The sequence below is a fragment of the Fundulus heteroclitus genome, chromosome 1 (genome assembly GCF_011125445.2).
Source record: "Fundulus heteroclitus isolate FHET01 chromosome 1, MU-UCD_Fhet_4.1, whole genome shotgun sequence".
Classification (NCBI taxonomy): Eukaryota; Metazoa; Chordata; class Actinopteri; order Cyprinodontiformes; family Fundulidae; genus Fundulus; species Fundulus heteroclitus.
Genome location: NC_046361.1, coordinates 37,775,172 through 37,802,501, shown reverse-complemented (window position 1 = coordinate 37,802,501; position 27,330 = coordinate 37,775,172). Strand labels below are relative to the sequence as shown.

Here is a 27,330-nt window from a genome sequence, read left to right as displayed (position 1 = left end):
TGTCGGCTCACTGGAGTCTCTCCGCCTCCCTGACAGATGACTCTCTGGTTCTGGGTCGGGACCTGGAGATCCGGCTGGAGGTTCGGCCCGCTTCAGAGTCTGGGCTGCTGCTGCACGCTGGAAGCTCACCTGACCAACACCTCAGCTTGGTCCTAAGCCAGGGGGAGGTCAGTAAAGGCTTTTCCCCCCCAAGCAACAGAAGAGTGTGGAGACTTTTCAGAGGTCCTACAATCAACCCTGGTGTTCTTGTGTGCAGGTGATCGTGTCGGTAAGCGGCGCCAAAGGTGAATTCTCTACCTCTTTAATGCCCGATGAATCTCTGTGCAACCGGCGCTGGCACACCATCACAGGTGGGTTTACCTCCCCAACATGTCTGCCTCTGCGCCCGCGACTGTTGCCTTTTTCTAATGCAGCTTCACTCTCCAGTGTTGAAGAGATTCAACGCTCTGCAGTTGCGTGTGGACGGAGCCAGCGAGGAGAACCTGGGCCCAAAGCAGAGCCGCTCTGCAGGGGCCAAGGCCGCCGTGTACCTGGGAGGCGCACCAAGTGAGTTTCTCAGCAGATGTCCAAACCGTTTCAGGGTTGCCTCCACGTCTCTGGAGACACCGCCGCACTTTTCAGAGTAATCTGGTGACGAACATCTTTGTTTAAAAGAGTTTAAATGTGACAAATTAGATGTTTAAATTGTAAATGGCTTGTGCAGCGCTTTAACTGCAACTTTAGAGTAACTTTAACGACGACCGCAAAGTGCTTCACGCTACAGTCATTCACACCCTGACGGTGGTGAGCTATGCTAGTAGCCACAGCTGCCCTGGGACAGACTGACAGAGGCGAGGCTGCCATACATCAGCGCCACCCTCTGACCAGCGCCAGCAGGCTATTTGGGTGAAGTGTCTTGCCCAAGGACAGATCGAACCGGCAACCCGCCAAAAACTCCCTAACTCTTGCGCCACTGTCGGCCCAAAGCCAACGGGTAATCTGTTTTAGACCCGGAAGGTGGCAAACATTCAGAACAGCTGGCCATATTTCTTTCCCCACTGTCCCTCATACATAAGGCTGGACGAACATTCAGTAACAATAAATATCGATGATAGAAAAACGGCCAATTAAAAGTTCAATAGAATAGTTTTCCTTCCTTTTGCATTCATGTAGGTTAATATTATAGTCATTACATCTTCCCAACCAATCACAAACGCAGACCCAGGAATGAGTCGTCACCAAGCTCCGCCCCCTTCAGAGAGTTCAGAGAGTTCAGAGAGCACGCGTTCTTTTTTTCTTTAAAAACTTGTAGTTTTGGTAAAAAGTTGGTTGAATAAAGGTTTGAGTTTGAATTGGGTGTTTGTGTGTCTGTATCTAAAAATAGGTCGCTGAGCAACAGGATAAAATGGCCAGGGCTGCACTTAAAATATATGTTTTGAATTAGTTGATAATTATCGATACCGATCAATATGATTTCTGTTTTATCTATATGCTTTTTTTTTCTATATCATCCAGCCCTACTCATACATACAGCGACTGGCCATGGACTGAGGCTACGTTAAAATAAAAAATCAAACGTGGTTCTAATTTTTTTTTTTCAAAGTGTCACAGCAGCAGCAGCTAGCGCTCCATTAAAGACCGTTATTGATAGCTGTGCTGCTTTCTTCCTACTTTACTTCATCTTGCTGTGATGTGGTCTTAATATTGTCGGCTCCCATTGCTCAGCAACTTTCTAATAAATAGAGATGCCGGCTGGTATCCGCGTTTTTTTTTTTTTTTAAACAAAACCTTATTGAACACTTAGAAACATTTACATTCACCATTACTTCTGTGAACAGCGAGATGTTGTGGGACGTCTGCAGATGTTTGTCGCTTTGCGGTCCTGAACCATCCAGATAACAGTATGATGGCGGTCGCATTTAATAGTAATATGAACGGCCACCTCAAAAAAAATCGGAATTGAGGGTCAAGTCCTGCAGTGTGGATGTAGTGATTCTACGGGAAAACCTCCAGTGACCGTTTTCTGACTGTTCCAGACAGGAAAATCCTTCTTTCTCAGTTTCTGCTCGGACATCAGCACCTTTCTGCTTTCTTTATGTCTTAAAAGTTTGAAAAGCTTGATTTATTATTATTATTGATGTTTTGATCAAAGGCTTTTTGGTAAAAAAAAAAAAAATTTTTTTAAATCAACTAAGCAGAATTTCCACAGCTACAATCAATCATGGAGCACCTCAAGGCTGTGTGCTCAGACCATTATTCTTTATTGTGACATGATCGCCTACGCTGATAGGGCCATGCCTTTAACGTGTTGTTTTATCGTTATCATGAAAAATGCATAATAAGAATATGGATCTATCTTGACAACAATAAATTCCAACTAATTGAGTCTAAAAAAAAAACAAAGCTGCCAGTATTGTTATTTTTGCTATTTTCTCCGCTGTCGGGTTATTGAGAGCATCAATAAATCCAAAAATGTATTTAAATGCAGTTACTTTGTGTAGTTACTTTGTGCAGTCTGATATTAAAATTCACACTTCTTTACGCAACTAAAGTCCTGATGAAACATATTTCTAATTTTGTTTTAACAAACAATACATTTTTAAATGTTTTTTTTAAGGGACAATATTTGTGCTTATTGGGCTATAATTGACATCCAGTCACAGCCATTCAGTTAGCTGAAAAAGACTGCAAGTTGTAAATATTATTTTATCATCACTTGTCGTTATCACAACTTCACCACAATATATTGTGATAACATTTAAGGTTCATTTCGCTCACCACTACTTATTGGTCAACTGGCCACGGTCTATCAATAGACTCACTACTGGCGCATTTTCTCTGCCTTTACAACGCTAACACAGAGTTCCTGGTTGCAGTCGACTTTCAGAAAGAATGGATTTATATCCTTCTGAATATGAATGAATGTGAACATCTGGGCACCATTAGAGGCCTGCAACCTTGGCTGAGGATTAGACCGTTTTCTGAATAAACGTCTTTATTCAAGACATTCTCATTTAAGCTTTAATAACCTCATATGTGGATCATTGCAACGCCAGGATTACAGCTCAATCGCAAACTGCTTGGTTGCAATATTTAGTAGGATGCTACTGTATATTTTTAAAAGTTTTCTTATTCAAGCTCTACATATTATCATACATTATCGTGTTTCTGTAAATAAACTGGAGGCTTTTCCACTGTTAAACTTGAATATTTCATCTTATTTTCATCCGGAGTATTCAAACATAATGTCTACTCTGGTATTTACTTTTTTAACTCTTGGTGTTTCTTTAGATCCAAGTTTAGATTAGGCTAGTTTATTATTTTCTCTTGCTAATAATTGTGGGAGATCCTGGATCAAATCCAGTCCTCAAACCAGACTGAATGCTTTACCACAGGACACGTCATTCAATTGGACAGATGTTTCTCCTCCATTTTGTAGTCTTGTTTAGTTTATCTTAATATTTGACTTCTTCTTAAAGCGCTATTATGCTAATTTCCCCCCCAAAAAAATACCTGAACTTTAAACTTGCTAGTTTATCTAATTGTTTTAATATTCTTCTCTGTTCACCAGGTGACGTCAAAGTGAACGGCCACCCTGACGGTTTTCCTGCTTTCCACGGCTGTTTCCGCCATGTCAGCATCAACGGCAGACGCGTGAATTTGTCCAAACCGCGGTCTGTGCGCGGCGCCGTCGGGACTCATGGCTGCCCTCACATGTAGAGCATATCCTCACATTCCCTGACAACACAAAACTGGTGGTGGGTGTCATGTTACTTTAGCTAATTTAAAATATATTAATATTTATTTTATTTTTTGCAACAAAAAAAAAACATTTCATATCACTTTTTTTTTGTTCTGCAGGGTGCTATATTAGTGATAATTGGTTTCGTAAAGAGATGCACTGATTAAAATGGATAAATATCAACTTTAAAATAAAAATATGTACTTTTCCCCCCCCTGAATAAAATGTTCCTAATTCAGCTATATATTCATAGGTGTTTATGAATTTATCCGAGTCTGTACACAGATACATTATCAACATCCTCAGGCAGCACGGGTTGGTTAAATTTGTTGAAATGGATGTAAAGAACCAGTTTTTTTTAATGAAACCCAACATAAACTTGGACTGAGCTGTGATGTCACGTCTATTCAGCCTCATATGGGCTAAAAAAATAAACGTTTGTTACCATATTTGTGACAAATCTGGCAAATATATTTCAAAGCTTTGAAATGGCACATTTATCCTGGTAAATCAGATAATTAAATATGAAAACGTGGACCTTGAATAACCCCAGCTCTGTAATTAAACTGCCTATTCCCCTTTTATTTAACCTTGTTCCCCAAATGATCTGCAGTTATATTAGTTTATTGTTTTTTTTCCTGTCCTGCAAGTGTCATTTTTTATTTTTTTAAGAACATGTAACAAAAGGAAATTTATGTTAACATTTATGAATATCTCAGAAAGAATAAGCTGCTGCTGCACTCACTCCCAGCCCCCATGTGTTTGAATAAAGACTTTTTCATATAAAATGTACACGTGAGTTTTTATCTTTTTGCTTTAATAAAGAGTTAGTCCCAGAAATCTGACAGTCGGTACTTTAAGAACAAAAACATAAAGTCTCAAACAAAGGCAACAGAAGAGGACTGCTAACGTCTACATGGTGGTCAGAGTCAACTTTAGCGAAGCTAATGTTCTGTTTCTCCTGAGTAGAAACATTGTCTTTGGTTTATGAAAAGCTTTAAGACAATGTTGACATGGAAGAGGTAAAAAAGGAGTACAGAGAGAGGCGGGACTTGGTAGGCTGGTCTCTAATCCAGACTCATGTCTTCATCGTCCTCTTTCTTCTCTTTGGAGTCTCCTTTGCTGGCCTGCATGGCTCTGGCAAACGCTTCAACGTCTGAGGAGGAGAGACAAGCAGGTTTAAGGTTTATACAGAAGAACTCTGTGCACAAAAAGCAGTGGAGACGTTCGGTGACAACAGACTATATGTTTTCCACCCATTTCAGGTGATCTGGTTTAAAAAATAAATAAAAAAATAAAATAAAAACTGCTACTTGGAGATGGTGTTGCTTCAAACGTTATTCAAAAACCACTTGGGAAAGTTCAGTCCCTCCTCCTGTGAGGCTGTTTATCTCCATCTGGGAAACTTGTTAAAGGTTGTACTTGTCCTTCATATGTGTTTTCAGTAAACTTCATTAAAAAAAAATCCCAACAAAATGCAAGCGAAGACTCCCAACTCTATAACGTCTCTTTCTTTCTGAATATGCAAAAAAGCAAGACTTAAAATTGTTGACCTACAAATATAAACTGTGTTAATGGAAAGGTTTGAGTGGAGGAGCAAACATTTCTATTAATGAACTAACGCAGTTATTTAAAATAAAGTCAGCGCTGTAACATAATGAAAATAAAGTAAAAATTTAATAAGAAAAACTCAAATTAAAAATCTTTTAGTGAGTAGTGCTTAGCAATGCTAAAAGTAAAAAGTATAGAAACTTTTTGGAGACCTGTTACTAAGAGGTTTCAGAGAAAAGGCTGATCTGTCATCTACGTATGTATGTAGGCGCATATATATATATATATATATAGACCACTAAGAATGTAAATAAGACATCATATGCCCATTCCTATTTCCTTTTTTGTATTTTTTGGTATTCTTTTTGATCCATTGTATATATGAAGATTCACTGTATATAACTGAATGCACCTTCTTGTATGAGCCGATGTGACGAGTGAATTTCTCCATTGTGAGATCAATAAAGACTATCTTATCTTATAACAGGATCTTATCTATGAACATATTTTACTGTTTTGAGATTAATCCAAGGCTATTAGAAGCTGAAGGGTGCGACTCCCTGCGAGGCAGTGGTTCTAAAATGTTTTTTATTTTAGAAGGCCAGTATTTTCTGGACAGAAATCCCAGCAGCACCGTCACTATCTGAGAAGCACGTCTGCAGCAGAGATGTGAGGCGCTCATCCTACCTCCCCTGTTGGCAGCATCCACAGCTTCAGCTGACAGACCGAACTGACTCATGAGCGGACCGAGCTGTCCAGAAGCCAAGGCGCTGCTGAACATGCTCATGGACTGCAGGTTAGAGAGAGATCCGTCAGCACAGTCATAAAAAAGAAAAACTATTTCAGCACCAAGACGAGAAAAGAAGGAAATAAATACAGAGAAAGAATCTGTTTTAATCCGCTTCTACCTGCTGGAACTGAGGCGAGTTCAGGGTGTTCTGGATCTCCTCGGCACTCTGTGGTAAGCTTTCTCCACTGGGGAGGAAGGGGAGGAGCCTCTGCTGGACTTCAGAGTTGGTCAGGATGGGAGCCATCATCTCCGGGGTGCAAACGCTCGCCAGGTCCACTACAGGACACAGCAGACCAGTTAGCTGCTACGCAACGATGGGCCTTAAACCTGTCTGCCTTCTCTGCGTCGTCTAAGAAACAATCTGATGATGCAGATTAACGATCACAACCGTAGCGCGTGATTTCAATAAGCCGTACAGCGAGGAACGGGTTCCTGACCTGCAGACCCCTGACCAGCAGCTGCAGCAGGAACATTCATGTTGGCCAGGATGCTCTGAAGGTCGCTGAGCTGGATGGGCTGGTGAGGGGGGGGGCTTCCAGCAGAGGCCGGGGCCACAGGCGTCTGAGCTGGAGCTGCAAAGGGGAAAAAGGATTCATGAGAAATGGAAAGAGGATCAGTTTCTCTTCTTTTATATATATAAAAATGTATATTTTAACATTCATCATAACGCTCCCCTGAGGCTATTAAGGTCTAATCAGAGGACTGGCTCAGGCCATCATACCTGGGGTGGAGGGGGCGGCGGCAGCAGCAGCAGCAGCAGCGGTGGTGGTGGTGGTGGAGGGCGCCGAGGCAGCAGGCGGTGTAGGTGTGGTTGGTGTCTGGGTGGAGCTCAGTCTGGGGGCTGCGGCTGATGAAGAGGCTGCTGTGGCCGCTTGGCTTCGAGAGCTGAGAAGGAACCAGGAGACCATAAACGTGATATTTCCTTCATCCTACAGAAGTCTGATAAGCGCAGATCTTTGACGTTTCTCACCTGGAGGAGGAGCTGCTGGTGGGTGGACCCCCACTGCCTAGAAGGTTCGCTAGGCCGGGTCCCGCTAAAGCTCCCAGGCCTCCTTAGACGAACAAAAACAAATCTATAAAAACTGCCATAACTGAGCCGATAAAGTACCTGGGCCCTTCAGAAGGGCTGCACAATTTATCGTATCAAGCAAAGGTGCAAAGGACTGCATGGATTCTAAATCTGATCAGATGTTACATGTCATGCATGCTGGTTCTGAATGCCACTAATTTAGCTTGCCTTGCTGGATTAGGCTTCTACTTCCTTCGTTGTTCACACTTTGTGTATTTATAGTGATTGTGAGGCAAAAGCTAATAATGAGAAATTATGGTGAAGGAAACAAACAAGGGTAAGGGATAAAAAAAGCTCTGAATGGGAATCAGCATCGTTATGGCTATTATCAGGGAACGTATTGCATCTAATTTTGGCTCTGGCTAAAAGCCAACTGTGGGTCTGGTTTTATAAGCTCTCATCCGTGTCGTCGTCTAAAGATTGTTTGGACTAAAGTTCTGCAAAATGACACGCAGAATCTTTTAAAAGTGGCTAAAAGTTTTCTTTAGAAAGCAAAATGTGCGTCGCTTTATGGGTTTGATATCTGGATACATTTTTATCTTTACCAGAAAACAAGTTTTTAAAGCCAACATTGAAAACTAAGGCAGTCAGAAATATCCAGAGTCACTCACCCAGTCCACCAAGCCCGGTTGGACCAATCAGCTGCATCAGTTGGTTGTGGCTCATGTTTCCCAGCAGGTTCTGGAGGCCTCCCTCTCCTCCCAGTGCAGACAGTTCATGGCCGCTGCCACCTCCGCTGCTGGCAGACCCAGGAATCGGAGGATTGTTCAGGAACTCGTTCACCTTACGGCAGAACTCCTCGTCTTTGTCCGTTTTGGGCTCCTAAGGGTTTAAAAAAAAGCCAAGCGGTTTCTCATCTCACGCCACACAGCAGCTTTACTGAAACTCAACCAATGTCTCCATAGCTAAAGACTATGTTTTTGGCTTTCTGATGAATCTACAGAAAAGATTTACCTCATGTCTGAAAAATGTTTGGTCACCCTTCCACTTTGCACACACACACACATAACTAACTACGCATAAAAAAGCACATGTCCACTTTATTTTCTATTCAGCAGATCAGCAGCTTCTACTAACCTGCATCCAGAAGAAGAGCCTTTTGGAGCCGGCCTTGAACTTCAGCACATAGACGCGTCCGGTGGTGCACTGGTTCACCCTCTTAAATTCACAGTCATCAGGGAAGATGATCAGGTCCTAGGGAAAAGAAACAAAAAAAGGCAATTTAGTTCAAATAGTAACAGTTATAGTAACAAATGAGCCTCATACACAAGAAGATGCCTTGTTAAAAAATGTTTAAATGGATCTATGATCTGAGTACAGTAGATACGGAGAGGTCAGCTAATAGCTTTAGATGACATCAAAAAGACATTTCTTTATAGTCATTTTTGACTTCTGTCTGTTGTTACTAATTTAAAAACAAAAATCTTTACTTACATCGTCAACATTTCCTGTGGTTCTGTCCTTCCAGCAGAAGTGGATCAGGGAATCATCAGACTGCTGGATGTACACCAAACCCTTGCGTTTGTCGGGTGTGACCGTGTTTCCCTTCAAGGTCATTTTACCGGCGCGAAACTCCACCAGGTACTTGCTGGAGCTTCCCCTTGAGCCGCTGACCAAACTCGGAAACAGAGCACCGGATGACATCGTTCCAAGCCTCCCAAACTGATGAAAAACGGAACAAAATGTCAAGCCTCACGATGTTGTCCAATTTACAGACGCAGCAGCCATCTTGGTCCAGATTGCTGGATTTTTATTGAATTATTTTTGCAACATGGCAGGGCCACATATTGTTGACTGAGGCGTGCAGTTGGTCAAATGCTCAAAACAATCCAAATAATATAAATCAACTAAAAACAATTTTTTTAGTCTCATTCTCTTTTGCAAGTCTACCGTTAGTGTGTTCTTTAGGCACAATAAATGCAGCACACACTTCCTAATTATTCAGTAAATCCTACTGATAAGGGGGGGGGGGGGGGGGGGGGTAGGTCTGTGTCTCATTAAATCAGTAGCAAATCTGTTTTTGAACATATTTATGTTAAGTGTTTTATGCAAACAATGATCAAATTCCACCAGTTTTTCAGTTTGGCTTGTTTTGTTCAAATGTTTCTTGCCAGGGAGACTTCTCTTACTAGTTTGAAAACAGAAAAAGTTTAACTCATTTCCTATAGTGATAGTGTGCTGTAAATATATATGTGCTTATATGGCTCTGTATAAATATCTAACACCAGGAGGTCACAGTACCAGCTAAACCCACTCAATAGCAAACATTTGCAGAACAAAAAACGAACTTTTTTGCGAATTATTTTTTTTATTCAGTAATCCTAGTCAGATTAAACATCCTTAAACAAATTTGATTAAAAAGTCATTTTACTCAAACAACTTTCTAAACTTTACGGGAAAAAAGGGGCAAATGCTGTAAAAGTTAGCTTTACAGAGCTATTGGCGTAACGTTTTTCTTTTTTGCTTTATCTTCTTCGCGAATTTCAAGAGTGATACAATTTTAGTTTCTTTTAAATCTCGTTTTAACGTGTGTGGCGTGAAGTTGTTATATAGTATTTAAGTTCGATCAGTTAAGCCACCTAGTTATCGTCAGCTTTGTGTAGTTCTGGTTGACCATGCTAACGTTAGCCCATGACATGGCTAAACGGATGAACAACAAGGCCGAAGTCTTATTCACTAAAACCACCTTAAGTTGTTTAAAGAAAACAACAAACGCGTCGCGACACTTTTAAACAAAAAAAAACAGAACAACAAAACAAAGATTTTTAAAGACTCACGTTTAAATACCTGCGACTAAATCTTCAAAATACCCCAGAAGTTTTCTCTCCGCTCGCTGCGTACGGCAGTTACGCTAGTTACGTAGGATGAGTGAACTTCCGCTTTGCTGGGGTGGGTGAGCGCGCGCGCGCCGAGAGAGGATGTGCGCGCGCAGACGTGCAGGAGGAGGAGGAGGAGGAGGCGGTTACCGAGGGATCGCTGTCACGGACTGACAGCTCGTTCCCACCCGGTGTACATGTTAGCTCGGTGGCGCTTTCCGCCGCTGCTCCGTCTTTGAATGCTGTAGCGGCCCAAAGCAAAGCGAAAAACCGGGATGCAAGACCAATAAAACCCCAAGTCTTCGTTCGCAGAGGGAGGAAAAAAACAACAGCCAAACCGTCCCAGTTGGAGAGGAAACGGTAAGAAACGCACACGGTTAGCTGGGTGGGCTAGCATTAGCCAGCTTTACTGCCCTTGGATTAGTTAGCGAGCAAAGTGCTAAATCTAGACAAGGATATGGACTAGCTAAACAGCGCTTTAACCAACATGGATGCTGGTTGCTTTCGTTTGATGCGGCGCTTGGAGATTATCTGCTTTAACCACGGGGCTAATTTCCTCCCCCCCGAACCGACGTGCTTTCCCGGCTTGCTGCCGCGATCTTTTCGGCTTGGTTAAGTTACTACTTCAGAGACGCGTTAGGTTTAGTCCGTGTAGTAACCGGTAGCGGACAACGCCGCGGTAAATCCGGATTTATTTTCGTGTAGCCGGTGTGTTTCTGATGCCACAGCTGACGTGTGTGGTTGAATCCACGGGAGAGGACAGGTGCAATGGTCGGTGGGTGGGTGGGTGTCAGATGCCACTTACACGCCGACTTTGTTTTGGATTATAGATTTAACTAATGTATTTGAAGAATCAGGAAAAAAATATGCCTTATTTTTTTTATTTTTTTTTTTGAGCTGATCGTTTATTTACATCTGCAGATGTGTCTTTATCTTTATGGGAACGTTTGGTCCAAAGATAGGAAAGTGTTTTGTCAGTAGTTTTAACACGTATTTAAAACTAGAGATGCATTAAATCAGCTGGAAGTTTGGCATCAGGGGTGTTTTCTCTTGCAAAAATCGTAATGTACTTCCTGTTCCCTAAATTAATTTAACTGAACTCGCACCATTTTAAATCTATAAATACATCATGTTGTTTGATGTTGGGTTTAGATAAAGGACTTCTTTGATGCATGCATGGGGATCTTCTTATAGTACATTTATGTTTTTATTTGATTCAAAACCAATACCTCTAAAAAGGAACCTGCAGTAAATTTGTTCTTTTGTAAACAATAGAGCCCTTACGGTTATTATTATTATCATTATTGCCCTTTTATGTTTTATAAATGGCTTTATCAGTAAAACTGACCGTGAATTTAGAGCTTGCTCTCTGGAAAGCACCGAGGCTGATTGGGGGGAACATCTGATCTGTCTTTAATTAAAGGGGTTACACATTAAAATGAAAACAGTTTATTTTATCACCACTGTTGCTTAACGTCGGTTTATATAAGCCTCATGTGACTGCAGCCGTCACGAGAGGCTCTGATTCACTTTTACTTTCCCTTCCTCAAGCCTTTCCACACTTTTTTCTTTTTTTTTGGAGACGGTTCCTTTTGATCCCGCTGAGTGTGGAGGCTTCAGTTGTACAAATAAATCTCCTTTTTTTTTTTTTTTTTGGTTAAAAACAAACAAATTGACAGCAGAATTGTACGCATCATCCCTGCGGTCGTCGCCGGACTCGTTAAGGTAACCCAGGTTGCTTCAGCAGAGTCCGGATTATTCCTCCTTCCTGCTGCACCCTCAGCACGTCTGTGTCCATCAGGAAAACGGACTAATTAACGCTGACGGAGTGCCCATTCAACATTAGCTAATGAATTGGGCTGGCTTTTATTTTGCCTATAGCCTGGATGTATAGACCAACTGGAAAGCAGCATGAATCTTTGTGTCTAGCATTAAGCTAACCTTTTGCTTTAACGACTTTCCGTTCATCCGTCTAATAAATTCACACCTTTTAAAGGGAATTAGTTTGGCTACAGAGTTGGTTAAGAACTCAACTGAATGGCTTCAGTGACAGCATATAGTAATGCGTCACTAATGACAGCGACCTGTGTCCAGGGTTCAGTCGCTGTTATCGCTCCTGAGCAAGTCATCCAGACAGAAGCCCAGCCATCATTTTCGTTATGAGATGCATCAGCAGCCTGTGAAGTCGCCTCGGCTCTGTGCTGATATTGTCTATGAGCCGCGTGTCAGAGGGACACGTTTAGCTGCCTGTGTCATCCAGGGCCGGTGCCGGCTAATGAGCGCTGCTGCTGGAGCACTCGGTTTCCTGCCTCTCCAGTGTGAGACAGCTGTGTTTACCCTGCACCAGTTACAGTGATGAGGTCACGTTACTCGCTCTCCAAAACCGGATCGGCCGTGTTCTTTGCATAAAAACTGACTGGTGACCTGCAGTCACAGGCGCCGTGTCCGTCATTCACCAAACAACATGGAGACATGTAAAATGTGGATTAATGGGAAGTGCATCTGAAGTTTGCTTTTCACTAAAGTACAAACCAGGATTCTGCGGTGAGGGTTTTAGACTTACAACTTTATTGTCATTTTCTATGTACAGAGTGCATACAGAATGAAATTTCATTGCATACAGTTTAGGACAGTGTAATGAGATTGCTGGTGGAATAACATTACAATATAAAGTGCAGCAGTGATATAAAAATGCAGGGGAAAAACAGTGTGCAGAAGAATGTTCAACCATTGTTTATGTGCAAGAATAATGGTGCAAAAAAGGTATTTGTACACTGCAAAAACAGAACTAAAAGTAAGTGAAATTTTCTTGAAATCATTGTATTTTTCCTTGATTAGAGCAGGTAAATAAGACTATTTGCCAATGGAATAAGGTTTTTGCACTTAAAATAGGAACAATTCGTCTCTATCGTCTTATTTCTAGTGCAGGGTGTCTAATTATGTTATTTTAGAGATGAATTGTTCCTGTTTTAAGTGCAAAAATCTCATTCTATTGGCAAATAGTCTTATCTACCTGCTCAAATCAAGGAAAAATACACTCATTTCAAGACATTTTTTACTTATTTTTAGTTCCCTTTTTGCAGTTTATGAAATTCCTCAGAGGAAAACAAACAAAAAAAGGCATTTGTTTTCCTCTGAGGTCGGGTCCAGTAGGGAAACCCGGACACCCCTCCGCCCAGGGACTCTGTCTCCTTCTGGGCAACATTTGGTGGAGGCGAATGGACCCCAAGCTCCTCCGGTCCAGACCACGTCTGAAGGTCAGCAGTCCGCTTTGAATGTGTCCTGGATCCAGCGCTGATCCAGTCAAACACGCGTTAACCCCACCGGTGAGTTGGACCTACGAGGAACGGAGTCAGGATTTACATCCAGCTGCAAACAGCAGCACCGTGTTAGTGAAAGCAGACGCTGGGAGCTCATATTAGGGGAAAAGACACGGAATAGTTCAGGAATCGTTCAAATCCTCTGTGCTGGGATGGTTTCTTCATTCTAGATCTATATTTTTTTACAGACTAAAACAAACAATCATTTTTAACAAGGCTTTAAAACTAATTAATAGAAAATAATCACAAAAAAAGGTCCTAATCATCCCAGGGATTTGGTAATGGTGATAACTTCTCTATCTCAGGGATGCATCTTCAAAGGCTCCATGTATTTATGCATTCAAGTAAAATATTCAGTTATATTTTTATGAATATTGTGCAAATATCTGCCCCATAACTGGTAATACAGTAACAGCAGATTGTGGAGTGGATCGTAACGTTTTATCTGTATACACAAACCACACATAAGAACGGTTTTAGTGACAAATGACCATTAAAAGCAGAGAAAACCTTTGAGAACAGCTAATCTCCTCGTTTAAACTGATAAAAAAACAAAAAGTGGAATATTTCTGAATATATTCCTGTAGTCTTAACATTTTCAAAACTCCAGCGGTATAAAGAACGGGTGTAGCCCGCCTCTCTTTTTACTTTTAAACTGTAATCTCTTTAAAGTTTAATCGTGCCCAAAGCCTCCTACACTGCAAAAAAGGGAACTCAAAGTAAGTAAAATCTTCCTTAAAGTTGTGTATTTGTCCTTGATTTGAGCAGCTAAATAAGTCTATTTGCCAATCGAATGAGAGTTTTGCACTTAAAATAAGAACAATTCATCTCCATCATCTTATTTAAAGTGCAGTTTATCTAATTATCTTATTTTAGGGGTAAAAATACTCATCCCATTGGCAAATAGTCTTATTTAGCTGCTCAAATCAAAGAGAAACATACCAATTTCAAGAATATTTTACATACTTTTAGTTCCCTTTTTGCAGTGTAGACAAACTCTAGATTTAAAACATGCACACACTGCAAAAACGGAACTAGAAATAAGTAAAGTGTTCTTAAAATCTGTGTATTTGTCCTTGTTTTGAGCAGGTAAATAAGATGATTTGCCAATGGAATAAGAATTTTGCACTTAAAATAGGAACAATTCATCTCCATCATCTTATTTCAAGTGCAGTATGTCTAATTATCTTATTTTAGGGATCAAAATACTCATTCCATTGGCAGATAATCTTATTTACCTGCTCAAATCAAGGATAAATACACTAATTTTAAGAACATTTTACTTATTTTTAGATCCGTTTTTGCAGTGCATGTGTGGAAACTGGAGGCCACTGCTCCTGGGGAAGGTTTTAAATATAATTTCTGCTTTTTGTAGAATGAATTTAAGACTAAAATGTGATTTATTTATTTTTTCTCTGTCTGGGGAAAACAAGTCGGGCTAAAAAGTCTCTCAGTTTCCCCTAAAGACAAACGTTCCTCGCCGTCGTCCGTCTGACGTTGGGGTCTGTCAACCAGGAAGGGACGTCCGGCTGCGTCCCCGAGGCGATCTCTGATTGGCTGCCAGGTCTCCGCTGGCCCGGCCTATCAGGACGTCAGATGTGATTGTTCACAGTTCACACACACCAGAACCGTGTCAGTGTGCCGATAATCCCACGGGTCCCGATGAACCGTCCCCATTGGGTAATCCTGGGCGGGGGGGAGGGCGGGGCATCTGTGCTACTTCAGGTTAATCTGAGGCGCCGGAGCAGGCGGCGGTTTCCTCCCAGGAACTGCCTGGCGTCCTTAGCGACGCCGACCATATGGCGCCGTGAAGGCCTCCGTGGTGGATATTTAAGTGACAAGTCCATGTCCGCGCACCAGAACCAGGGGGGGGCGGCGAGGGGAAATGATGCAGCGCTTTTATTGTGAAACACCCAGCGGCCTTTCCTGATGAACACATCTCTGATGAAACCTGTCCACTCATTCTCTGAAACAGCATGAGTAGGTGAGAAAGAGACGACTCTGTCAGAACCGAGCATCGGTTCATGGTCTATAGAACTGTGGTAGAACCGGGTCGGTTCGGACCGCGGCTGATAACCGGGCCGACCTCCCCTCCATCCAGGACCTGTGCAGGCCCAGGGTCAGGAAAACTGCTGCTGAGATCCCTGCAGACGCCACACTTCCTGTTTACACTTTTACCTTCAGGTGGAAAATGTATAGATTCAGAATTACAAGAGAAATATTTGTATTTACCTTTTTTTTTTTAAAAAAAAAGTATATTATAACTAAAATGTCTTCATTAAGAACAAAGTGGATCAGAATTCCTTGTTGTATGAAGCAGCGTGGCGATTAAACCTGTTTCTCATGTTTAAAGGAGAAGTCCGGTCAAAATCAGAATTCAAACTGCTGAAAGTACTTTAAATATAAAACTACTACATACTGTGCAAAAAATTATATGTTTTTTTAATTATGAATCATTTTCATTTAATCATGTTTATGTGGAGGAATCCATCTTGGTCAAGAATAGTACTGTCACCTCCCATTTTTTGACGTCACTCGGCGGACCCGCAGTTGAGCAAGTTTCAACGCGGTGTTTGTCACGGCGCACTATTTTCCAACATGGCGACGACTGGTGCTCTGTACGAAGCAGAGAGTGATGAAGTACTAAGTGACAGTGATGAGAGCTCCGTGGAGCTATCATCATCTGATAGCGATATGGATTTTTTTAGAAGAGTTTCTTGACAGAAACCGGACTTTTGACGGAATCCAGCGTACCTATTTCCAGTGCAAACTCAGTCGGGTCCTACAGTATATATGTATACAAGCGTGTGTGTGTGTGTGTGTGTGTGTGTGTGTGTGTGTGTGTGTGTGTGTGTGTGTGTGTGTGTGTGTGTGTGTGTGTGTGTGTGTGTGTGTGTGTGTGTGTGTGTGTGTGTGTGCGCGCGCTCCGCCGCAGCACGGCTGCAGCGGAGCGCGCGCACACACACACACAGCGGAGGAGAGATCGCGCTGGAGTGACTTAAGTTATATATTTGCGCTCTAGTAAATAGGGCAGGTGGTCATTATTGTATAAATATTAAAATATAAAAGCGTTCCAGCACATGCTGGGGCGGAGGGATACCACATCACATGTGGTATCCCTCCGCCCCTCTGCTCGGTGACCATCCCCGCAAATTCTAAATAAAAATTCTAAAATAAAAAATAACTTACCGAAAATCCTCGCTCTCATGTCATGTTCAAAACATTCTTCTTCAAAATGGTTGCTGCATATGACGTGTTTTCTCTCTGGCCAGAAGTTGGATGGCAAATCCGTTCTCTTCAAGTTGGCAATCCAGCAACGAGCCCGGTGGCTCATGAATGGGGAAGTTGAAATAAGCAATGTTTTTTCTACTTTTACCAGTTGTGTTGGAACATCCGATGGCCATGCACGTGGGCATTGTTGCTTCAGCAAAAGCTCTTGGGAATGTCAGCGGTGAAGTCCTCTGGAAATCCGAAAAAATTATTGATTTTGCAGCTATGTAGAACGGCTCCTATTGACTTTGCATGGAAAGCGGAGAGAAATGCTGTCGCCACTTCCGCTTTTCCACGCCCCAGGATGTGATGTCAAACGCCCCTTACTGCCCAAATATGGGCAGTAATGTCAGCCCCCATACACAGTGATTCAGACGACAATTTATGTTTTTATTTTCTTATTGATTAAAGATAAGTTCATTAAATACCCACAAACGTATTAGTTTTAGTTATAGCTAATGATACCCTGATTTTTCCTTGTTGACCGGACTTCCCCTTTAAGGTTTTTTCTTTAAGGGGTAGTAAACCATTTTATCTCTAGACGAAATTAAATGTTTGCACAGAATTTCTTTCTTTTATTTTTATATATCTATATAGATATATCTATATAGATATATCTATATAGATATATCTATATAGGTATATAGATATATCTATATCTCTATATAGATATATAGAGATATAGATATAACAACTTCCCCACCAAAGCTCTTGGTAGCTGCTGTCTTTGGTTTTCCAGCCGTACGCGTTCCTTTTCCCAGACCAGCAGCATTTCACGTGTTATAAGGACGTCTTCTATTAGTGTTGTCATCTCTGGGAAAGAATATGAAAGATTTTTGCCTTTCTGGACTTTCCTTCCTTCTAAAATAATTTGGGCCAACCAGAACATTTTAGGCTGATTGTCTAAATGGTCAATGGCTGTCTCTACCTTTTTTCTTAATGGTTTCTTCAGCTCCGTCCAGTTTAGTTTTAGTTTATGTAGATATTTGATTGGCTGACGTTAATTGTGTGGTGGCAGAGGTGAGGCTGGGATATAAATCGATTTAAATCGATTAAATTGAATTTACAATGTTTTTAGGACTTAATTTTTGGAAAATGTAGATTCTATTTTACCAAGAGGTTCATTGAGCTTCTATGAAGAGAATAACAGTGACGCTGAATATCTGTTTAGGAAAATATATTTTAAAGAGGAAACCTTTTGAACCTTAATACAAGACACTTTCATTTGTTCTGTTACCAGCGGACAGTCGATTACCGTAGACCCGTCCCAGCAGAACCAGGCCCGGTAACTCCTCCAGTCCAGCTGGGTTTGCCCGGTTCCAACATTTCCCTGGACTTTTGCCACTTTAGTCTCTTTGTACTCTGAGCTCATTAAATCCTTGGGACATGTCGCAGCTTTCTCTCTATTAACGGGCCCGCCTCTTCCTTCCTGACTTCATAAAAGGCGAAATGCTGTAAACGGGCCGCTCCTGCACTCAGCTTCTGGCCAGAACCCTGTGCTGCTGAGTTTTACACATTTTGGGTTTGGTTATTTTCTCGGGTTTATTCATTACTAAAGTCCAACCTGTTTTCCAGCCAGAGCTGCACCACAGATCTGCATATAAGCCACGTTTGCTTGTAGCTAGTTTACGGTTCTGACAGCGCGACTGTATGGAGAGAATTTAGTTCCATTATTGTTGCAAAGAACGCGTTTTGAAAATGGAAATTAAAAAAAAAGAATGCAATCCAGAAATTATACTTTGAAAAACTTCTTAATCAGAAAAAGATTTTGAGAGCAACTTTGCTGTTTTCTCAGATACATTTTTTTCAACAACAAAAAAATATTTTTTTTTAATATTTTCTATTCTTTTCTGTTTTTTTTTTTTTACAGAATTTATTTTCAAATGTAATTTTTTTTTTTTCATCTTTCTTGTTTTTCAGGCTGAGTTGTACAAGTTGCATTATTTTCAAACTGAATTTTTTCAGATCTCATTCTCTTCACTTCTCGCTCTCAACGCGCAGATTGACCAATAGAAACGTTGCTAACATCTCTGCCGACCAATAGAAACGCGCCGTCGCTCCTCACTCCAGAGGAAAGCCTGCAACCCCAGGAGTGAAGAGAATGTGATTTGTAAAACTCAATCTGAAAAAAAGGGAAAATGAAAATATAAAATCTGTAAAAAAAAAAAAAATAGACATGAAAAAATAAAAAGTTGAAAAGATAAAATATGAAAAAAAAAATTCAAAACCTTTTTTATTTAGGACGTTTTTCAAAGTAAAATTTCTTGATTACATTTTTTTTTTTACATTTACGAAACGTTTTCTTTGCTTGCAACAATAATGGAACAAAATTCACTCCATATAACTGTTTGATACACAGCGTTAAATAATTTAATCTGGTAGTTTTTCATGAGTTGCTTTCCTGTTTATTTTTTTCTATTTAAGTGAGCCGGGGAGCCAGCCGAAGGGAAGCAGAGCGTAAGAGAGCGGCCATGGACCATCAGCGGCAGAGGACTCTGTCCACCTCAGGAGAATCGCTGTATGTTGTCCTCGGAGTGGACAAGAATGCGACAACAGAGGACATCAAGAAATGTTACAGGTGTGTAATCATTTAGAGACGCAGGGGTATGCTGTGAGGGTTTCTACCACTAGAGGGAGCTAGAGACCTGCAGCCAGCTGCTGAAGGCAAGCCAAGGCAAATTTATTTATATAGCACATTTCAGTACAGAGACAACGCAAAGTGCTTTACATGATTAAAATATAGAAAAAAAACAGGATAAAAGCAAGTAGGGATAAAATGTAGAAACAAAATAGAACATGGGAAAATAGAAACTAAAAGCAAACAGTAAAAACAGTTGGACTACAAAGCAGAACTAATGTTTCAGTAAATCAGTTTAACTAGAACAGTCAAAGACAATCCTAAACAAATGTGTTTTTAATCTTGATTTAAAAGCAACTTTTTACAGTTTTCTGGAAGTTGGTTCCAGATCAGTGGAGCATAGGAACTAAATGCTGAAGCAGCTCCAGGGATCTTTAAAAAGGAACCAATCCATCCTTTAATGAAACATGATGTGTTGAATTATGCCGCGTCTCTCGCTGACTGATAAACTCTGTGGTCTAATTTTCATGCAGAAAAAAGTTTTTTTTTTTCATACGTATGAATTCTAGCAGAAATAGAAAAAAAAAATTAATAATTAAGGTGCGTCCTTCTAATCTGTAATGTCTGCAGACTTTTTATGCAGCCTTATGTCCATTTCTAGACCTTTCATTAGGAAAAAAAAATAGGATTAGGAGAAGTTTGTGGACATTTTGCTCCTAAAAACTGAAACTTAGCTGAAATCAATCAACCTAATCTAATTAGTAACCTATAAAATATAATTAGTAACCTATAAAATATAATTAGTATTTGAGGTAAGAGATGCTGAGAGTCCTGTGTGGTTCTAACAGTGAAGCGTGCAGATCGGGTCCATGTGTGGGTTTGCAAGAACAAATGGAGAAAAGAGAGACTTACAGAGTCTGTTTAGGAAGCCAAACAAAGCATTTCTTTGTGTGTGTTTTTTTTTTTCCAGCTGCATAAATCTGCCAAAGTTCACATAATTGTGCTTTATACACAGCAGCGTTCTCCGTAGGGAACGTCTTTGCTTTATTTAAACTCTTGGAGGTTTAAATAAGGAAGATTTATTCTTCTACACTTTAAAAAAAAAAAAAAAAAGCTGCAGATAAAAAAATAAATAACTTAATTTTGGACACATACATTTTTAAAAGCAAAAATGTGCTTAAACCCAGAATAACAAAAGTTTTAAGAAGAACTACTGTCTCTTGACTGGAAAATGCACGCTTCTCACAAACTCAACGCATTTTAAAACCTTTTAAAACGTAAGCGACGGGTTTAGTTGATTTTTCTTCATAACACAGAAATATGCAGAAGTCTAGGAGTCACAAACATGAATATTTGTGTGAATACCTAAAGTCTATAAATTCATTTAATGAGCAAAATAATCATATTGCTGCCAGGCTTTAAAAATCAAATAAAAGGCGAAATACATCTGTACCACCATCAATAGCTATTATTACACAAACCTGTTATTTATATATTAATAAGCCATTCAGTACTGAAGGAAATATTCTATTGTTATGTTTTTTTTTTTGCTCTAAATAATCACTGCCAATAATATAATAATGATAATATAAGGACCGCTCTACTTGAGCGTAATTCTGTCCTTTTTACTTGAATCAGAAATGCGATGCGCTTCTTCTCCACGCTCCCTTTTTTAATCCACAGAAAACTGGCGCTGAAGTTCCACCCGGACAAAAACCCGGACAACCCGGACGCCGCCGAGAAGTTCAAAGAAATCAACAACGCTCACTCCATCCTGGTGGACCCCACCAAGAAGAACATTTACGACAAATACGGCTCGCTGGGCCTCTACGTGGCCGAGCAGTTCGGAGAGGAGAACGTCAACACCTACTTCGTTCTGTCCAGCTGGTGGGCGAAGGTACGCCACACACGTTCAAGCACTTTCTGTCTCTTAAGCTTAATTTGGTGCCTTGAAATAAGGTGTTGGGTGCTAGACATCAGCAAAACCTGCGATGCTGTTGCTGAATATTGTGAATAAGTTTTAGGTTTGTAACCGCATGTCTGGGAAAGTCCATCCAAGCCATAGACATTATATACATAGACGCGTCATTGGGCGGGTTCTGCCTATGCTGCGATGCGTCAGAGCGTCCGCCATCTTAAATGTGGCAAATCTGCAGTTACTCAGTCACTTAAACAGTATCAGAGGGACTTTAATCTCTGAATATACTATGTATTCATAGTATTTTTGTTTCTGTAATATTACATTATTTTCGTATCCATTTAGCTTCATTCTTCTGAATTTATTCTCCTAAAGAATAAAAATATTTAAAATAAACCAACCTGGCCCCGTTACTCCAGGAGTGAAATAATTCTGCAAACTGTGACTATTCTGGAAATGTTTGCTTTTATTTCTCATAATATGACGTTTTTCTCATAACATTATCATTTTTGTGTTTGTTTTTTTTTTTTTTTTTACTTTATTGACCTAGGACTTTTATTTCTCATATTATTAATTTTACCTCTTTAATACTCCCCCAAAAAGTCTGTTCCTAAAGGTTCACATGTGACACGGTTTTATGAAATAATGAAGACCACAATGTTTAGATTTAACAAATTGCTCCTTATATTCCTTATATTCCTTATATTAATATATATATATATATATATATATATATATATATATATATATATATATATATATATATATATATATATATATATATATATATATATATATATATATATATATATATGCCTTTGTACAAGGCATATATATATATATATATATGCCTTTGTACAAGGCAGATACAAGTATTGAAATCAGCCAGAATACATTTCCATGCAGCACAGGAATGAGGCATATTTTCTGATCCACTTTTACAATAACAGAACTCAACTTTTTTCTGCTACATACAATATGGCGGTGACGTGCGAACCTGCGCCATATGACGTGTGTACGTATATGATGTCTGTGATCCAAACGGCCAGATTTCTCTCCGGCATCCAGAATCTTCACCAGCATATCCTACCAAATACTGCATCCAAGCAGTCTTTAGCGATTGCAGAAACATTGGTTGTGATCTGAATGGGTTGCGCTGCCGGGTTTTAGCTGCTGGATGCGATCCCTGAGGTCTCACTGCTGTCTCTGTGTGATCTTTAACCTCCGCAGGCTTTGTTTGCCTTTTGCTGCGTGGCGACAGGCTGCTACTGCTGCTGCTGCCTGTGCTGCTGCTGTAACTGCTGCTGCGGTAAATGTAAACCGCGGCCGCCGATGGACCAGGACCCCGAGTTCTACGTCTCCCCCGAGGACCTGGAGGCCCAGATGACTGCTGAGGAGAGAGGTGAACTACAAGCACACTGCAAAAAATAAAAACTCAATAAAATTGGCATAGCGCAGAGTCTAACACATTGATATCAGATAAACTTCATATTTTTGCCTTTTTGGTTTCTGAAAACCCAAATTAAGAGGCGGCTGCAAAGGCACAGAGGAAGTTTTATGGTTTCAGTCTTTATTTAACGAGTTACTGTCCCCCAGTCTTGTAGGCAGCTCAGGGGTCCTATCAGGTAGTGACTGTCACTATCCGATCCGTACCGGTAGCACGATCCGTTCCATCAGCTCATTTGCGCACGTGCGAACAGAATAATGCAATTACGGTCCTGAAAATACTTATTTCTATACTTAAATCATTAAATAATGCTAAACTACATCGTATAGAAAATATTGAAGACTTTTCTGGAAGAAATTGATGCGTTTTACATTTTCCTCATTGTATTGCTTGACTCCATCATTGGATATGCTCAGAAGTCTGGGAATATATCATTGCGTAACGTTTATCTGTATTGTCTGAATGCACTCTATTCGTTTTATTGCTTGTTCAAACAGGACTGGATAAAAATATTTTCATCCTTTAATAAGAAGGTGAATTTTGTTCTACAAATAATCTTGTACTAAAAATTTGTTTTATTAGAAAGTAAAATATGAGATTTTAGCGCCCTCTGGTGTACACATCATAAACAAGAGAAGACCTCGTCATTATAGTAGCCGCATTGTTTATTTTTTACAAAAAACGAACAGGGAATAGAACAAAGAACACACAACAAAACCAAGGCATACATTATTTAAAAAATTTGAAGTACAAAATATACAAATACATATGCAGATCAAATAAATGATAAAAAAAACAAACACGTTTCTATACTCCTACATGTGTTTATAGCAGGGGGTTTTATGTACGGTACTTTAAGAAATGGTGTATATATTTTTATTTCCCTAACTACAACTGGGAAACATTTTTTGCTGTTTTTATGTATTTTTGCAGTTTAATTTTTAGAATATGCAATACTTACTTAAATACAAAGATATACAAAAAGAAACCCCCGCCCCGAAATAAGACAAAAGAATAAAAAAAGTAAGAAAAACAAAATATTATAACAAAATATAAGTTATTCTGTTCACGCACGCACAAATGAGCTGATGGAACGGATCGTGTTACCGGTACGGATCGGGTAGTGACAGTGACACAGTGTACCGTAATGCTCCTAATATCCATTGAGAGGAGTGTTTGTTGCAAACCAAAGTCGTACTTAAACATTTTAACAGATTTTTGAGCTCATTGTACCACAAAAAATCAGTCAGTAAACACAACGGTGATCATGGATAAGGTGCACCATGAATGTGTGAGAAATTTTAAGGCTTTTCAGTGCGCCTTATAGTCTGACAAATACGGTAAGCTTGGATATGTGGGGTTTTCAGATGGCTGCTAGAATTTCCCATGAAGCTCTCTAGCTTTTGAAATTGTAATATAATCCTCATTAACCTCCAGCTTATCCTGATGTAGACTGTATAAAACGTCTTCATGTTCTCTCCTGTGTCTCCTTCCCAGACGGCAGCGACCCCATCGTGGTTCAGCCGTCGTCGGCCACAGAGACCACCCAGCTCACCGCCGACGCGCACCAAAGCTACAAGACCGACTCCTACTAGACGCGCCCCGCACAAACACACACTCCACACCTCAAAAGACAAAGAGAAACTGCTAGGGCTGGGGCGGACGTCCGCTTCCATCTGTCATCCGTACTTCTGTCAGGATTTCTATACATTTCTAACACTAGATAACCTGCGTCAGCCTCTGAATCGCTCCTCCCCCAAAGCACTAGCGTTCTCAGAAAGAATCAGCCATAGCACGTCTTCCTCCTCGTTGCCAACTCAGCGTCTTTGTCGCTGGGATTTCCTTTTTTTTTTAAAAGCTCATCCACAGCGGCGGTTTCCACCGACAGCTGGCCAGAACCGAGCTCATTCGGCGCGGCTTTGAGCTTTGTGTGCACATCCTCGTTAAAATATCACTTTTTAAATTATTCCACCTTTATTGTGCCGTATGTTGTGCAATTTAAATTAATATTAAATCTGTTTTGGGGGGGAAATGAAGAAAAAAACGGTGGAACGACCTGGTTAAACAAGTCTGCACATCTAATACCTGATTGAAGCCCTTTTTGATTCGATCTCAGCATTCAGCAAATATCTCTGGGAAATATCTCAAATATCTATCAGCAAAGGTTCTCTAAATCTGCCATAAGTTGAAGATATCTGTGGTTCGCAGCCCTCCTCGGGTGGCCCGTCTCATTTCCTGCTGATGAGGCGCTTCTCGTGTGGACCCGGATGGATGCGGCGCTCTCCGTACGGCCGGAGAATGACAGGGTTCCCACGGGTCCTTGAAATCCTTGAAAGTTTGTGAATCTGAAAAAAATAATTCAAGGCCCTTGAAAGTTCTTGAAAACAGCCAAAAAAAAAAAACACCATGTCCTTGAAAGTCCTTGATTTTTTTGTGAGGTTGAAAGTTCACACGGATGACGACTCGTGTCATTATTTTACTACGACACGATCTTTTAAAATTATGTTGATTCCGCAGACTTTTAATTTGCAAAAGTATGTTCGCTCTTCTTCGTTAGTTGGTGGGCTATGGTTTAGGCCTACGTGCGTCCAATAGGTTACATTCACGCAGTGTTGCCAACTCAGCGACTTTGTCGCTATATTTAGTGACTTTTCAGAGTCAAAGTCAAAAACTAGCTTAATCAAAGATGAAAGTAAGTGAAACAAATTGATATAATTCTGAACATCTCAATGCTGCACTTTTTTCCATAAAATTCCATGAAACAGTAGGCTAATGTACATCTTATATGTAATGTAGTATGGCATAGCCATGTACTGTGGATATAAATGTAGGCTATGAATATGATCAATATCAATGTAGGCTATAAATTAAGTCTACTTTCTTGCATTGGTTCTGACCCAACAACTGCTATGCCGTTTAGTCTTTTGTTGAATTTGCATTGTATTAAAATATGATAACCTATTCAGCGGTCACAGTAGGTAAATGCCGCCACGTGTGGTCCTTGAATTTGAGGAAATTGGTCCTGGAAAGTCCTTGAAAGGTCCTTGAATTTGATGTTCACCAAGGTGTGGGGACCCTGGAATGAACTTCCTGTCCAGCGGCTGACGGCGTTTGAGTTAAAGCCTCTTTCATCTGTTCACACCTTCCTCCGTCACCGGTTCCACCTGAAGAGAAGCGATCCCTGAGCACAACGCTGCCACCACCACGTTTCCCTGTAATCCGCAGCCATTACTGTGCCAAACATACTTCTTGGGGAACAAATATTTACCAGCCAATATATAAATGCTGGACTTTGAGCAAATTGTAATAGCCACGCCTCGCTGCAGATTTGTTTCAAAGAGACTGAATGCTGACATTTAATCAAAAGCTGCGTGGTAAAAGTCTAAATGTTCAGGTTTTGCACTTTTTTTTTGCACAGATCGTGTTTTTATTTTTATTTCTTTTAACAGGAATGTGTGCACAAGCAAACAAACTCTCTGTCACTTCACGTAAATACGAAACACATCCGATCACTGTATCCAGTTTCTGCAGTGAACGTGACAGAAATCTCTAAATCTGTGAATTTTTGCTGCAATCCGGAGCTAGTCTCTGTTCCCGAGTCGTTCCGATGTTTCTCAGCAGAACCGGATCTTTTGACGGAGAACTGCTTCGCTCGGTATGAGCGATGAGCCGAAGCGTGACGGCGCAGAAAGGCAAGCTGTTAAAAACCGCCGCGTGTTTTCGTCCGCTGTGTCTGAAGCCCTAACAGCCGTTTTATCAGTCTGTAACACGCATCCAGGTGAAAGACTGACGCATACGCTGCATTCACACACTTCACGGCCAGATTTCCACTTTGACCCTCAGCCTGCAGAAGATTAGACGAAATTTTCCTTTTTTTTTTCTAAACTTTTCAGGTATGAATTTAGGTGGGGGAACAGGAAGAAACCTGGAGGAGAAAAGCAGGGAGATAATGGTTATTTTAACTTTGGATAGTACTGAATTAATCACATTATTAGTGTTTTTTATTATTTATTCCGCTTGCATTAATGATATCAGCCAGAGGAAGCTCAGCAATGACCCATCAAAACTAAATCACCTGCACAAATTGAACTTTTCCTCCAAAAATACAACCATGTGTTTTTAATAGAGAACATAGAAGATTTATCTAGTGATTTATGCAATAGCTTTTAACAGTTTTAATTGTAAAAAAAAAAAAAGTGCGAAACAAATTGTGGTTTTCTTTTAAGCTCCTGTTGTATTAATGAATAATTTCCTGTTGCACGTGTCTGTATGATCACCAGCATTACGTCAGTCCAGGTTAAACCTCCTGGATCTGTAAAGTTTTTACGTTTAGTCCCTTTTTAAAGCGCGGGTGCTTCGTGCTAAGGAGTCGACTCCAGGTGGCGTCATGAATCGGGTTTTCTCTCACCTTTCATCAGAATGGATTTTTTTGGCAGCCTGGCTCATTAACTGATGTTTAATCCCAGAGGGAACCAGCAGGTTTGTCCTCAGAGAGCCTCTGCAGGTCTCACCGCTGCTCAGACCGAAGCTCAGATCGGTTTGTGTGAACCTGACTGAACCAGGCGTGTCGGTTCTTCAGCAGGCTTCAGCCCTCCTCTTCCTCCCTTCCCTTTTCTACTTCATTCATTTTCAGCCTGAGTTCATTTTTTTCATTCTTCATATGAAGGTTTGTTCAGTGTTTAAGACCACAGAGACGATTCTGTCTCTTTATTATTGTAACATAGTTAGACAACAGTAAATAGCGCCCCCTTGCTGTCCCGGTTATGGATTTGTACACTGATTATCCCCTTTTTTTTGGATTTTTTTTTTTTTTTTTTTTAGTTTTTGATTTGTTTTGTGAAACAGTAACA

The 27,330-nt window shown here is 40.5% G+C and overlaps 3 protein-coding genes across 4 annotated transcripts in view; 2 read left to right on the top strand and 1 right to left on the bottom strand.

Moving 5' to 3' along the window:
* The window catches only part of lama5 (laminin, alpha 5), a 134,074-nt gene extending 130,179 nt beyond the window's left edge, over nt 1-3,895 (top strand). Inside the window, exons 77-80 of the mRNA XM_036142469.1 lie at nt 37-167; nt 257-350; nt 427-546; nt 3,551-3,895. Coding sequence (XP_035998362.1) covers nt 37-167; nt 257-350; nt 427-546; nt 3,551-3,699 — 494 coding nt within the window. The 3' untranslated portion in view covers nt 3,700-3,895. The remainder of the gene's footprint in view (nt 1-36; nt 168-256; nt 351-426; nt 547-3,550) is intronic.
* A 622-nt stretch (nt 3,896-4,517) lies between these two features.
* On the bottom strand, nt 4,518-10,054 carry LOC105938334 (proteasomal ubiquitin receptor ADRM1). 2 transcript variants are annotated; one of them, XM_012880032.3, is made up of 10 exons: nt 9,919-10,054; nt 8,566-8,793; nt 8,209-8,325; nt 7,743-7,953; nt 7,033-7,114; nt 6,784-6,947; nt 6,500-6,634; nt 6,181-6,338; nt 5,960-6,062; nt 4,518-4,877 (listed from the first exon to the last, which is right to left on the bottom strand). In XM_012880032.3, exons 2-10 carry the CDS (start codon nt 8,773-8,775, stop codon nt 4,789-4,791), a joined length of 1,269 nt encoding a protein of 422 aa, XP_012735486.2. In that variant the 5' UTR covers nt 8,776-8,793; nt 9,919-10,054; the 3' UTR covers nt 4,518-4,788. The 2 variants fall into 2 exon arrangements, with proteins under 2 accessions (XP_012735486.2, XP_012735487.2); XM_012880033.3 differs by having other exon boundaries at nt 7,033-7,111.
* Nucleotides 10,055-18,992: 8,938 nt separating this feature from the next.
* On the top strand, nt 18,993-24,855 carry dnajc5ab (DnaJ (Hsp40) homolog, subfamily C, member 5ab). The gene is made up of 4 exons (XM_036142452.1): nt 18,993-19,115; nt 20,799-21,012; nt 22,264-22,435; nt 23,978-24,855. Exons 1-4 carry the CDS (start codon nt 19,009-19,011, stop codon nt 24,073-24,075), a joined length of 591 nt encoding a protein of 196 aa, XP_035998345.1. The 5' UTR covers nt 18,993-19,008; the 3' UTR covers nt 24,076-24,855.
* The last annotated feature ends 2,475 nt before the right edge of the window (nt 24,856-27,330 follow it).